This window comes from Necator americanus, chromosome III (genome assembly GCF_031761385.1).
Source record: "Necator americanus strain Aroian chromosome III, whole genome shotgun sequence".
Classification (NCBI taxonomy): domain Eukaryota; kingdom Metazoa; phylum Nematoda; class Chromadorea; order Rhabditida; family Ancylostomatidae; genus Necator; species Necator americanus.
Genome location: NC_087373.1, coordinates 34453511 through 34467788, shown reverse-complemented (window position 1 = coordinate 34467788; position 14278 = coordinate 34453511). Strand labels below are relative to the sequence as shown.

The window sequence follows — 14278 nt, the reverse complement described above, 5'->3', positions numbered from 1 at the left end:
CATTTTGACCCACTATGCCGTCTCTTCAAATGGAAATTTGCCATTTTATCTTTGAAACGTACTGGAAACAGAACTTCTATCTGATAAATCTCTATCAAGATGTTTACTTTAACCACAAAGAAAAACTATGGATAAACATCCTATCCTGTGCACGGGCATCGCTGGTAGATAGTAATGCTGATCTCACGAAGATTGTGTGCACACCATATTGTGCTCAAACCGCTACTTCCTAGAACGAGCTGGCATCGACTTTACCATTTTCATGTACTGAAACGCTTCACTTTCACTTAAGGCAACCTCTAGCTATTCATATTTTCCTTTTCTTAAGCACAACCACTGCAAACGAATCGGATTGAACTTTTATGTTTTATGAACAATGGAAATGTTCTGCTCTGGAAAACATTGGCAGAGAGCTCAGTATGTAAAACAGTCGAATGAAACAAACAACAACAAAATAAGTGTTCTTCACACCTATGACATTCAAAATGATACCATGACACGTCCTATATCACAGCATATACTTCATTTGTTATATGTTATATATGTTAGATTCTGATTTACATACATTTAGCGCAGAGATTTGGGAAATTATGGAGCTTCGGTCAAGAATCGGGTACAGCGGAGCTTGAGAATTTTTTTCTTTTCTACGAGTGAAGTAGGAGGAAACAAAAAGGAAAGCAAATCACGAAAGAAACCTGTTATTCCCTTCTAAGCATGCAGTATCAAGATTTGAATAATTTGACACGTTTTGAGGGCACTTTGACCAACCGGAAGATCATGTCTTTGGGAATTTGTGGAGTTTCAATCCTCACAATCAGACATAGCAGAACTTGAGGAAATTTCTTGTGTAGTTCACTGCAAGCTTCTTTCAGCTACTTCTTGCAAGATGGTGCCGATATTTGGATTTTTTTTTGAATTAACTCTCTAAAATATACCGCTATGATATGTTAGACAAGCAGGAGAGAAAATAAATTCGTTAATTCTGTTAACTTAATCATCTTAAGCCCGCTCACAGTTGAAATGATGCTGGTCAACATGGCGTCAAACGTAGAAAAGGGGACCATTGACGTTAATATATCAACTAATTATGTTAACTAAGCTGACATTTAAAGGGAAAAAAACGACCATTTTGCAATTTGCAACATGGGTCAGATTTTGAGTGCATGACCTTTAAATTAAATTTTAATTTAAACCTGAGCATTACGGTCTCGTCATCTACGGGTTATAAGACAGCAGTCGCTCGCGCTGACTGTTCTTTCTTAGGAAAATCATCAATATGAACATACGTGCTGAAAGAAACGTAAATGATAGGTAAGGATATGGGATAAACTGCACAAAATCCACTCTAATATAAATGAATGAAAAACGTGAAGTGCACGAAATTTCACCGGTATAGAACTCTAAACGGTTAACAAACGTTCAATAACAATTCACGTTATATTATTCGCTATCCAGTCCAGTGCTGTGTTAAGACCCTCGCCTTTAATGGCCGAACATCCATGGATTTGCCACCTCCTAGTCTTCATATTTAGAAGGCCAAGATCACTGGAGATTTCAGCTGCGGATCTTGCATTTGGTTTGTCCTGCTTATTCGCTAACACCAACAAGGACGCTTTTGCTAAATCCTGCAAAGGAATTGTTCAAATTCAAATTAGATTAGTTGAAAAACAGATTAATTAATTCCACCTACTTCATGCGCAAGCATTTCATATAGTAGTTGCTTTATGAGAGGTAGCCTTGCGGCATCTGTACTATCAATCACAACAACCATAACATTTGTATGCGTATAATAAGACGACCACGAGTTTCGTAAGCTTTCTTGACCACCAATATCCCACATCACTAATCGTAGATTGCGGTAGTTCACCTCTTCCACGTTACTTCCGATTGTGGGCTTCGTATCCACTACATCTCCAGTCACCCTGAAATTCTGCTAGATCAAATTACACTAGAGTAAAAACTGAGATCATAATAATTTTCAGGAAAAAGACTGCAATCACAAGGATCATTTGATCAAGAATATTCTCTTATTTACTGACATTATTGCAACATAATAAAGCAGATTGAAATTTCATTGGAGGTTAATTTATTTGAAGTTTACGATGAGGCTTAGGACTAGGTTCTTTCTCAAAGTGTACTTCTGTTGTTACAAAGGAATTTTACTAGAAGGATACTAGCATGTTAAAGTTAGAACAAGAAACTTAATATTTCAGATACACGCATACTTACGCAGCCATTCCAATGCCGGAAATGAACACTGCTGCAGTGCAGAAAACTAGCCATTATCCTTTTATTTCAACACCTTTAACTAGCTTTCTGTATTAGGGCAATGATATCGCCAAAACTTAAGATTAAACTTTAGTATTCCCGACTTTGGAATTAAAGGTATCATCTACTATTATGCTTATCTCTTAGCTGCAGCATTTGGATGCAGTTATTCCAATAGTAATGAACTGAACATGAATTGGGATGGATAGGAACTCAAAAAGAAGGCACGCATTTAACGTTTTCACTAAGATGATCATTTCAAAGACCATTTCTTATCAGCACATCAAAAAATGAGTCTTGTTAATTTTCTTATTTATCTGTACATACAAAGCAGATCTGTCTTACGGAGACTATTCGACTGAGTTCAAACAAAACGCATGCACAAATCACAGACAATGTAGCGCATCCGGTAGTCAGAACTTCGGAAAAAAAGTGTTTTTGAAGTAAGTATGAAGGAAAGATAGGCTCATGTCTTTGTGATAGATTTAAAAAGAAATCCTTTTTAAATATTTACTATAACGTATATTTTTGACAAATATAGTGGAAAAACTAATGCGACAGCTAAAGGATTGGAAATATTCCTTACCAGTTGTATAAGATGGTAGTTTTTCCAGCATTATCGAGTCCAACAATGATTATCTTGTGCTCTGAAAATACAAATATCAAGTGGTAAGCAACAGGATGGTATTATACTTTTTTTTGTGAAGAAATGTACCGAATTAAATTTTGGCCATCTTTTATTCTACGGACTTCAAAGTGTTCTAGTTCTTAGAACAAATTACACTGATTGAAAGTTGACGACGATAAACCACTTTAGATTCGAAAAGTGATGCCGATTATTAAAAAAAAACGAGTATCAGGAAAATAGTAATTCTCATCCATACCAGAACAACGAAGAAGAAAAAAATCCTCACCTTTACCTGACCAAAATAATCGCCATAATTTCGCTACGATCAAACCCATTATTCGGAGTAGACGTAGGAAAGTTCCCGAACACTAACAAAACGGAAATGAGGAGATTCCCGAGATCGAAATCAGGAAGAAGATCAAGATCAAGTTCCATCGCATTTACGGCTATATTGTGTGGCCTCCGCAAAATCGGTCGCATGTCGCCAGGATGCGGTCAGGTTGAGCACAGGCGCATCGCAGCTACCTAAAATTATCCGAAGATGTGTATTGCAAGAGTTGGAGAATGCGTTCTTATTTCAGTGCAGGACCCACTGAGAAGAAATAAAGCAAAGGAACTTTGATTTCCTTATGTTTTGCTGCAATTATGGTCTTTTTGATAGTCTTTCGTACAGTTAGTTCGGCCTAGTACACATTGAAGATAAGATATGTACAGTTCCACAAAGCGAATCCGGAATGACTTAGTGAATCCATATCAATGATGTTCTGAAAGCCCAGCAAAATCACTACAAACTCTCAAATCCAACCCATTTTCTTGCGATCCCATAGAAGCGAAGGAATGTAAATCAGTCAGTGGACAATTGTCGAAATCAATGGAGAAATTAGGGTCCACAGTTGGCTGTGGTGTGTTCCTAAAAACTACCACTTGATTTTATTCTACTCGGGACCATTAGGACCATGTTTCCCACGAATTGAAACAAACTACTTCCTCAAAACTACATAATCTTGCAAATTATCCTTGCCTTCAATAACTAGTTCACAAATTTCTATTCCACAACTTGTTTGCAACTTGTGGGGGGAGGGGGAGGAGGGCCAGCCATACTGCCATCCTTTCCTGCTCCATGCTCCCGACAAGAAATTTACTTGTGAAATGCTAGTGAAGAACTTAATGCAAATATTCTCAGAAGTCTACTTCAAATAAACGTACCTATGAGGAAAGCAGTCTAATGATCGTAATCTACAATTGATGCCGTCACAAGGTCCACTCGACAGCCGGGATATTCGAATGCGTAGTCGAAGACCTCCCCGAATTCGAATAATATATAATATAGATCGAATTAATTCGAAAATTCAGCATCCGAAACTCGAAAAACAGGCAACTAAGCGGCAGCACCCGAATCAAGCTACATATGGTAGTATTTATTTATACTTGCAGTTGAGCGCTTCTATAATTAGCATTTCCGGGTTCACATTGTTCTGCATGATGTTGAACTTCAAAAGATCTTTGGTTTCTTCTCGTTGACCTATTCCCACAACGTGTACCATATTTCTCGCCGGCATGTGGTCTTAAGACGAACACGTCTGACGCCAGCTCGGTGACATGCATTATTTTGAAGTAGTTCCACTCATAGCACTAGATTTTTCCTCACCCCTCGTTCTAGATATCGTCGTTTTTCATCTTCTCGGATGTATTTTATATCATTATTTCCTTGAATGGTTTATAAGATGTGGATTTGTAGATCACAGAACAGTGTTATGTTTGTTAAATAAGGTTTGGAGGGAATTGCGATCGGTTGTACTTTCTATTGCGTCCGTTTATAGCGTACCTGTAGATGTATTTGAATAGATAAATAAATACAGGTCAGATGGGTGCTAATTCTTCAGAGGAGCCAATGCTAAACAAGTGTCAGGCGAGTGCATCACTCTCTACGAAGAAATCAACCTGTAATGTTGCAACCGCAGTGCCTAGTTCAACTCCTCTCTCATCCTTAAAAAACTTCACTTGGGAACGATTCAATAAAAGTCCAGGTACGATATTTATAATCATGTTAGGAATCGCAGGTAAAACAAACATATCGTTGACAATGGCCAACTTTGATTTAATGGACATCTCCTTTATAAAGTTGAATGTTTGCGAAATCATTTATGACATCATTTATCATTTATTTATAATTGATCTTATCATTTATGCAAAATCATTAACTAAGAAGAAATGAGAATACTTATTCCGTTAATCTTCGTGCACATAGTGTTTAGACATTTTTTTTTTGCAGATATCTACAGAAACCGTGTAAAGAGCATCATCAATACGCAACTTCGTCAGATTGATGGTAACTTTACTTATCAGTTTAGTTTCGGAGGTAAATGTAAGACTTGAGGAGTTTCGTGGTAACAAATAGTAAAAACACATTTCTTGAAGTTGTTTCCTACTGCAAATCTATTTTGACTAGCTTCTATGAAAATAATGAAGTGTTTTTACAGCAATTTCTTCAAGGCACCAGTCACCCTCAAAATGGTATTAGATTTTGTTGTGTATAGTAATAGCATGGAATTAAGTAATAGCACGGTTACTATAAGAATGACACTAGATTAGCTTAGGTTGCGCAGGTAACAACAATATATTTCTGAAATTTTTCTCTTGTTTTAAGTATTAAAATGAGAATGGAGGTGTAGGACTAGGAATGGACGACGAGATCATCGGTTATCGATCAGTCAATGTTGATCAAATGATGACCACACCAGTACTGATGCTTTTCACACATTTTTAAAGATACATCAAAGTTGCGAAGTTGCGCAAGACTATTATTTCCATCGAAAATAGTCAGAAAATGAGCTGGTTTTTTTTTGTGATAAAAAGTATTTCTTTCAATTATTGCTCTTAACGGGCATAGGTGAACTGGAATGTTCACAAGGACAACGAGTACCGTTCCAGAAGCTGGGTAATGAAACTAATGAAGAGGATAGAGGAAGAGGCTGCTACTTTTCATGTAGGAAACAAAAATGTAACTACTAACGTCTTCATTATTTTGATTCGAACAACCCAGTGTACGCTCACATTGTTTAGTGGCAGTCTGCTCTAAGTTAGGGGTTACAGCGATGGATGCCACTGCGCAAGATTTTAAAAGCAAATTACTCTGTAGCAGTTGGGTTTGATTCGATTTTCCTACAGTTTTCTTCTACAATTTATTTTGAGAGTAGGAAAACAGAATATGAGAGAATAGAAATTTTGTACGAATCAGAACTGAACATTTCTTCGTGAACTCTGTCTTCAAGGTTGTGAGGTGCGACGTCGCACCGAGTAATATAATGGCAGTATCTTTCATATTTTTTCCAGCAACTGTCGGATTGTTACGTTACGCCACTCCTGAATTAAACCAACTAAAACGTGATCTCGGACTTTTGCACATTAAATGCCGTACACTCTATGAGCGTTTCGTTTTCAGTAGATGTCTTCGTGAAAAGTAAGTCCCCAAAAATTTCGATGTTCTTGAAAATCTTTTCTGTTTACTTGCTCTTTCAGTGCAAACGATATCTTAGGGAGTTTTGATCTGTCTACAGGGAAAAGTATTTACGATACCGTACTGGTACGTTGTAGTCTTCATTATGTAAAGACTAGTTTGACTTGATGTATTACATGTATGTAAACCAGATGTCTGCAGTCAATTTAGTAATTTGTTAAGGAAGTACCACCACCGCTAAGAGATTCGCTTCGACTCTACCAGATACGCTGGCGGAATGCTGTATCGAATTGTAAATGGTTAGTTTGCAACTGAAATAATATTAATTCATATAGGAAACTAGTGAACAAATAACAAATAGTAAACATTAGGCAAAAAGATTACACGAAGAGCAAAGAGGAGCTAGCCAGTGTTAATGAGCATCGTGTAAGGTGCGAACGTGAACTGGAAAGAAAGAAAACCCAATTGGACAAGTATAAGAAAATCTGTATGTTTTCATTGCGGTCTATTTGACCTCTAGTTTTATCCAAAATGAAGTTTTTATTCAGGTGCGATGAAGAACGAGTTTTTGGGTTTGAATGACGAGAATAAGCTGAAGAAGATCGAGAGGTTTGATTTCATCATTTAAAGAATATCCTCTACATACTTGTGGTATTTGTGATTCTGTGAGGATGGTGCTAGGCGTCAAATCCACCGTGGATATTTTACATGTAATACAATGGTGATTGAGTGCAGTAGGCTTAATTCTTTCCGCTCCGTTTTAGCGGCGACACGACTGTTCGGCTTGTTTCAGCACTTTCAGATAAAAAAAAAAATAAAATTCGTTCGTTCCCGAGGTTTTCTGCCTCAGCTGAATTTTCTTCTTTTTAAAATATGTGACGTAGGATTAGGATAGCATTTGTAACAAAAAAATGCTGCAGTTGCCGGTGTTCCATGTGTCCGCCCGACTAGACTGGAGGGCAAGAGGTTAAAATCTTAACGGTACCTTATTCTTAGAGCTAAGTAGGGACTCCAAGAGTATGTAGTTTTTTTTTCTTCTTGAAAATTGGTTGTTGGAAGTTTGTGAGAAATAAGAACGAGTGGTAACTATATCGGAGTAAGAAGATACTTATATTGATTTTTGTTTGCGTATTTCTGTTTCGCTCTTACGAAAGGCTCCTACTGAAACACTGGATACAGATAGGAAAAGTAGACAATTTTTCTAGCATTGATTTTGAAGCTTTGTTTTTCATTACTTCTATTGATTCTTCTTTCTCTTTTGAATTCATTCTTTCAGTGTATTAGGAATGAAAGCACCTCCGCTACCCAACAAGGACGATACACTAAGTATAAGTGAGTCATATCGTGTGTTCTTGTCATTTCATAACGGAGAAAACGAATAGAATTTCACAGAGGAGCATCAGTAGATGTTAGGTAGTAGTTAAATAGTGTTGTTTTCCAGGAAGATCCTTCTCAGACGGTTCTCTTGGTTCTGTATCGTCAGATGACTCCTCCTGGGACGAACAGTGGTTAGGAACGCAATTCGCCGCTCTATCTAATCAGGAATTGAAACCTGCTTAGATTTCTTTCTTTTTGTTTCGTTTGTTAACTTCTATAGTATCCTCTACAAACACTTTTACGACTGCTTGAGACAAGGGAAGTCTTATCCGAGGAATGACAATGTGCATATTGTTGCTCGCTGATTGAAACAGGTTCTTGTGCTAAGCAAATTAAAATTATGCGCGTAAGGCTGGATCTTCAACTTCATGCTTCCCATAAAGGCAGCGATTTTATTGCACTGATATTGATTCTTTTTTTTTGCAGTAATTTTCTCAGATAATAATTTACTCTGCGAAGGATACTATACGCATCAAAAAAGTTTTTATGTGCATGATTCTATTCCAACTTTAAACGAGTGTACAATGATTGACATTCTTTATGTTCATTTTGGAAACATCCCAAACAGTAATGAACCTTACATTTGCTGCACCTAGTATTAACCATTCTTGAACGAGCTCTTGCAACTGTGGCACCATAATTTCGAGACATAGTTCTGTAGCAAGCCGCGCACCGACGTCTCGTTTCCCGTTTAGAACCTTGAACTTCTTCGAGCTTATGTCTTGTTTGTTCCAGTAGAACATCCAACCGGGAGCGATTCGAATTCTCGTCTTCGCCTTCCTCTCTAGCCAGCAACTTATAGTCAAAACTAGCCTCCAACCCGTTTTCATCCACGTCTAAAAAACGATAGATTTTCTTCAAACGGCTACAAAACACCTTCAGAATAAATATACTAATACTATGATGCACTATATATCAAAACACGAAAAGTATGATAAATTTTCCGAAAGAATTTGGAAAAACACTAATTTTTCTTTCACTCTTCGTTTTCTTCACAGAAAAGATTACTAAGACGGTTGTCATGTCAAGTTGTGGGAAAAGCGGTGCATTATTCTTTATTTAGCTCCCTCGTATCACTTTCTTCGAGGTTTTAACTGTGCTGGAATTATTGTGCAGATTCTCCACTCAAATTGCTCCAAATCACCAAATAGGATTCTCTTGGTACTGTTTTGTTAGAGTTATGTTTCGCGACACCTGACCTTTGAGTGTCTCGCGACGATGAGATGAGGGGAGTATTGAACTTACATCAACTATGCGCCAAAAAATATCCTATCAAGGTGAATTGTGAGTGAGGAAGACCAAATGCAAAGCGCCATCTATCAGCAACGGGGAATAGATCGATTGGTGTCGACTAGCCGTTCTGATCTTAGATCAAAGCCGATAGATAGGCATGTCGTGTCAAAATGACCTGAAGCCTGCTGTAGTACCAAATATGTTGCGGAAGTTGAATCGGCGCTGTGTAGGATGTTTGCGATGGAGACGGAACCATTGTTAGCTCTGCAGTCCGAGTGAAAGTAGCAATGGTCCCATCACAGCCACAGCTGCGCCTGCAGCACTAGTGAGTGCAACAAAAAAGTTATCGATGACCACCAATAGTCGGAGCCAGATATATTCGCGTGGCCGCATGTCTGGCTGCGACTTCGCAAGCAGCCTAACTATCATCCTATAGCTTCGGTCTTCTTCAGTTGAAATATCACACCACCTTCACAGCAACTTATTTTCAGTTCCCATGAGCATACAGCCTTTTAGACTTACTTTTCCTGGGATGAGTTGTCAGCAACAGATCAAAAATTCTCAAGCTTTGCGCTCTGACGAAACCAAACATGCATTGCAATCCGTGCGAAATAAAATGCCAGTGCCTATATGTTTTTTTTTTTAAATAAAAAGATCGCTGAATTCGGTGAGTTGGCAATGTAGCACAAAATCCTGAAGATAGAACCAACAATATCTCGCGCAGTTGTAAATGTTCTAAGGTAAATTGAGGATTGGATAGTCATGACATGCATGCTAAACCTGGAATTGCGTTTTAATTGTTAATAGTTTGATTTCCCATCTCTTCTTCCGGATTCTTGTTTTCGTGTGATTCTCATACAGATTGTTGTATCCATGATCGTTACTATGTTATCTCATTTATACTGTACCTTCACGGCTACGGTTTGAGCTGAACAACTGTAGGTGCACGTATCTGTATCAAAAGCTTGCTTTCGAGATTACTAGTGCCATTTCAGGTGAAATCTAGCAATCAAACTCGTGCAACGTCAATTTCTTGCTTTCATACGACACGCCGCTCAGCAGAGCTTCTGCAATTCGTCAGCCTATGAAATTAGATTTTCTGGAAACCAAAGTTCTACCTTTCGCTATTTTCATTCCGTTATTACTGTTCTTGGAACGGAAATTTTCCACAGTTCATTCCATATTCTGTTCATTTCTGTACGCAAATGTCATGTAAAATAGTTCTTATCTAAGCAGAGATGGTGTAGATTTGAGACATTGTAAACGCGCATTGTTTTTGGATCTGTACGAACACATTTATGATAAAAAATGCTTCACGTTTTTAGTAATCTTCATCTTTCGAATTGTTGTCATTTCTTTTTTATTCCAAGAACTTGAAGAATACTTTTTTTTTAATTTCAGCGACTCACTACAGAACATAACTTAAGAATTTGTGTTGGATTAAAATTCTATAGCGCGGCACACGTAACTCCAGTTGTTTTACACCATATATAGAAATTTTCATTATACCATACCCGGTGCATTGTAAAGTCCAATACCTTCATCGGGTTGTACTCGTTCAACAGTAGGAGATTGATACGTTCCTGTCAGCTGCGTTGGTATCTTCCTTTTTCTACAACTACTGAAATAACAAAAAGAACATGGTTAAAGACGGGAGTCCATGATATATTTAAAGTTGATTCAGTTTTGTAGGCAGGAATGCTGGCTTAGTTTTTCAATCTTTGAGAAACTAACCTTGGATTGCTTGCAGCCATCGTATCGTCTTGGTCATGATTCGGATCTGTGTTCGTCTGCCGCCGTACGTTATCACTAGAAATGCAGTATAGTTCTGTGGAATATGTATAAGCAATGAAAGCGCTCAACGACTCACGCAACCGTCTTCATGCATTTAAGAACGGCAGCTCCGAGTGCTAGCCTATCCGGAGGATCGCATACATCCACGACAAAATCTTCAAAATCATTGTGTAAGATCGGTCAAAATCTTAAAGATCTTGTAAGGTTTGCAAGTTTTCTTTCTGCATTACACAATTTTTCGCAATCCCTTTCAAAATCAACGTTTATTTCTATGCGATGAAGCGAGTGAGAAACAACATCAAGTAGGGTCAAAACGATATGAAGTATGGTGCAGTTGTGTATGGGGCTGCACTGGAAGCGGTGCGGACGAGCTTGCGTTGGAATCCGCTACGCTCCACAGCATCGCTTCGAACGCAACCGCTTACGCAACTTCACAGTGGTTCATATCGTTTTGATCCTACTAAATCTGTTGTTCTCAGCATCCTGAAACATACTTTTTCTGCAGCACGTTTCAGGGTGCTGAGAAGCAGTGTATCAGTACCTATGCATTACCATCGGGCTTCGAATGAACTGAGGAATATTACTAATAACAAATTGTAGAGAACACCTCTTCTTGCACATTTTACAGTGAATTCTTGAGATTTGAGTAGGTAGTATCACAGTGATAAACCCTGCACACGGCTTGTATGATCAAGAACGTTCGACCTTCCCACTAGCTACTGTTCCAGATTGCAAGAGATCAGAAATAGAACTATAACGCATTTATAAAAATAGCCAAATTTATCCTGAACAATGTGCGGAAAGTATTCGCGAAGAAAGTCAAAATAATTTATATGATACATGATTGAAAGACAAACATTGTAACGACTCGAAAAGTCAAATATTAAGGTTTTCGATTTGATGAAAAATCGAATAAAAACACGAATTCTGGCAACGATTCATCAATGTGTTCATGTAAAGTTAGTTCAATAACCGAAAGAACAAGGAACGACCTACCTCTTAAAACAACTCGTAACTCATTAGGAACCCGCAATAGACCATTATCTCTGCCTCCACTGCGAGTAGTCAACAGGAGCTTATCGTTTTCATTACTAACCACCTAAGAAGTGCACCATTTAAACTAGCGACTAAATCAAAACTACCACTGGAATATATTAAAGAAAAAAAAAACAAACCCTTGAGTAGATGTGCTTGATGAATGAGCTCATCTTCCTCTCCTCGTTCATGTATAGAAGGTCCGGTACAAAAGTACGCCAGCTACTATATTCAGCCACTAGATCCAAATCTTAAAAATATTACCTCAGCGTAGAATTTTAGTTTGGAAGGACTCATACTGATCAAACCGTTAAATCTCGGTCCCGGAGACTTGAACACATACTGCTGTGAGCTAGTCACTTCCTTTCTACCGAATTGAGACTTTGTTAATGAACCAGCTCGAAAAGCCCGCTCCAAATCTAATACTCTAGTGCCCAACTTCTCCACTGTAGTTTCAAGTTGTATAACCTTGAAAAGATTGTTAGATAACAGGAAAAAATCTAATAATAATGCTATCTGTGCAAAAACTTCTTCAGAACTTCAGAAGCTCACCCTCTCTTCAATAATAGTGTCTGATGAAGGGAAATCACGATTTTTGGTAGGAAACAAGGCAGATTCGTTCCTCCAAACATCCGACGTGTCGTCGTCCCCTTCCCGTTTTATCGCATTTGTGGATGGCGCTGATTCTTCTATTAATGAAGATGCTGATACGGACATTGGAGGATTGGCTGCAGATTCCGGTTTAGCGGCATAATTACTGAAATGTAACATAACATACTAGATAACAGGATTGTATAGTAGGGTCAAACGACATGAAGCACAGTGCAACTGCGTACGCTGCTTCTCTTGAGGCGGTGCGGTGGAGCGTAGCGATTAGGAGCGTACTGAAACCTCTGCTGGCACTCAGCATCGCTGCGGTTTGGGATAGTCCCACTTCGGTTCCAACTGTCTGGCTCCACCGCACCGTTTCGAGCGCGTACGCAAATGCACCGCAACTACACTCGTGATTCATGTCGTTTTGACCCGACTATATACTTGTTTGCAGAAATTTTCCCCTCACAACCATAAAACAATCTAGTGCGTTGTACATATGCAGACGATCAGAACCAAACCTGAGTGACTACACTAACCTCGCGCTAACTGAATCATCGGCAGAAGAACTCATTTCCGCCACCATATGAGCTTTTTCCATCGACTCTGTGCAGTTACATGGAAACAGCTTGCGCAGTTCTGTTGCCACGGTAAATTTCATCGATTTGATGGTCTGAAGAAGCAGCTATAATCTAGTCAAAACGACAAGAAGTACGGCGTAGTTGCGCTGCGCTCGAAGCGGCGCGATTGAGAAAGCGGTTGTAACCGAGTTGGGACCGTTGTGAACTTCAGTGATGAAACATGCCTGCACGGGTCCCCTCTCGATTTTAACCGCCACGCTCTACTTCATCGCTTCGAGCGCAGCCGCTTACGCAATTGCAGCCAAGGTTCATGTCGTTTTGACTCTACTATATGTTTTGCTAAAAATTGTTTATCTGAAAAAAGCAACCAACTCATCAAATAAAATCCACTTCGGGAATTACAAGAATTATATTTGCATGAAGGACCGCAGTGCGTCCACGGGAAATCATGCACATTTGTACTCCGAAGGCAACATATTGTCAGCGCCGAGGGTGTTCGATTAAGGGTACTGGTAGGTGGTGTACTCCGAAGGCAACATATAGTCAGCGCCGAGGGTGTTCGATTAAAGGCAGCATATCACGAATCTGGGGTGGTACGGATTTCAGGTGGAGTATCCGTATACGGGGTCGTAGATTATGGAGACCGGGGTGGTTCCGTAATATCTCCCTGAATCACTGCAAGCAGCCGGCCCTGAATGCTGTTTTGCACGATGCCTTCTATTCCAGCGCACGTTTTGCCACCCTTGCACGCGTAGCTCCCTTACTGCCTATCACGGGAAGTCCGAATTGGTTTTTGACGATGCGCATGCGCTACTGCCCATCGTACACTCCTTTGCGTTGCATCCCCTCCTTTTACGACCCCATTCCCCAATAAGAAAATCCCAAAACACGCCACCTCGACGTCGACATCTATTTTATGGACGAAGACTTCATTAGTTTCGCTTCTCATCCCATTACTCAGCGAAATATTCAAGCATCACTCGCGAAAATGTCTTGCGTAGTAAAGTCTATAATGAATGGACTGAATCTCCAAAACTCACACTGTATTGGATTAGATCCATCAATATGGAATGTGTTTCTGCTTCTAGTAGCACATACGTCACCATATTTCACAACATACAATCCTAAAATACCATATCACAATTAATTCACATATGTATGTAAAAAAAGAGATGAACGACATCCTCGAACAACACTTATCTATAGTTTATTCCCTCCTGTAAATAATAAGAGTCTGGATATGTTGAGGTAATATTTACAAGAATTCAACGATAACATGAGGGAATAATTTGCTGGTGGGAGAAGAAAAATCTA

The 14278-nt window shown here is 39.0% G+C and overlaps 3 protein-coding genes across 7 annotated transcripts; 1 reads left to right on the top strand and 2 right to left on the bottom strand.

Annotated features, from left to right (window-relative positions):
- Positions 1-872: 872 nt before the first annotated feature.
- RB195_011899 (uncharacterized protein) lies at positions 873-3231 on the bottom strand (the record flags this gene model as incomplete). 2 transcript variants are annotated; one of them, XM_064193507.1, is made up of 5 exons in its annotated part: positions 873-924; positions 1435-1625; positions 1691-1922; positions 2855-2915; positions 3183-3231. In XM_064193507.1, 5 exons carry the CDS (start codon positions 3229-3231, stop codon positions 873-875), a joined length of 585 nt encoding a protein of 194 aa, XP_064051089.1. The 2 variants fall into 2 exon arrangements, with proteins under 2 accessions (XP_064051089.1, XP_064051090.1); XM_064193506.1 differs by lacking the exon at positions 873-924 and having other exon boundaries at positions 1431-1625.
- A 1529-nt stretch (positions 3232-4760) lies between these two features.
- Positions 4761-8035, top strand: RB195_011898 (uncharacterized protein; the record flags this gene model as incomplete). Of its 2 annotated transcripts, XM_064193504.1 has the most annotated exons (10): positions 4761-4923; positions 5169-5225; positions 6230-6356; positions 6416-6479; positions 6576-6652; positions 6725-6840; positions 6902-6962; positions 7630-7685; positions 7795-7861; positions 7951-8035. In XM_064193504.1, 10 exons carry the CDS (start codon positions 4761-4763, stop codon positions 8033-8035), a joined length of 873 nt encoding a protein of 290 aa, XP_064051087.1. The 2 variants fall into 2 exon arrangements, with proteins under 2 accessions (XP_064051087.1, XP_064051088.1); XM_064193505.1 differs by lacking the exon at positions 7951-8035 and having other exon boundaries at positions 7795-7913.
- Positions 7938-14070, bottom strand: RB195_011897 (uncharacterized protein; the record flags this gene model as incomplete). Of its 3 annotated transcripts, none has more annotated exons than XM_064193502.1 (11): positions 7938-8053; positions 8429-8566; positions 10478-10584; positions 10698-10772; positions 10834-10912; positions 11754-11856; positions 11933-12042; positions 12101-12260; positions 12345-12549; positions 12923-13056; positions 14005-14070. In XM_064193502.1, 11 exons carry the CDS (start codon positions 14068-14070, stop codon positions 7938-7940), a joined length of 1293 nt encoding a protein of 430 aa, XP_064051085.1. The 3 variants fall into 3 exon arrangements, with proteins under 3 accessions (XP_064051085.1, XP_064051086.1, XP_013294552.2); XM_064193503.1 differs by having other exon boundaries at positions 10478-10575; XM_013439098.2 differs by lacking the exon at positions 7938-8053 and having other exon boundaries at positions 8229-8566.
- Between the last annotated feature and the right edge of the window lie 208 nt (positions 14071-14278).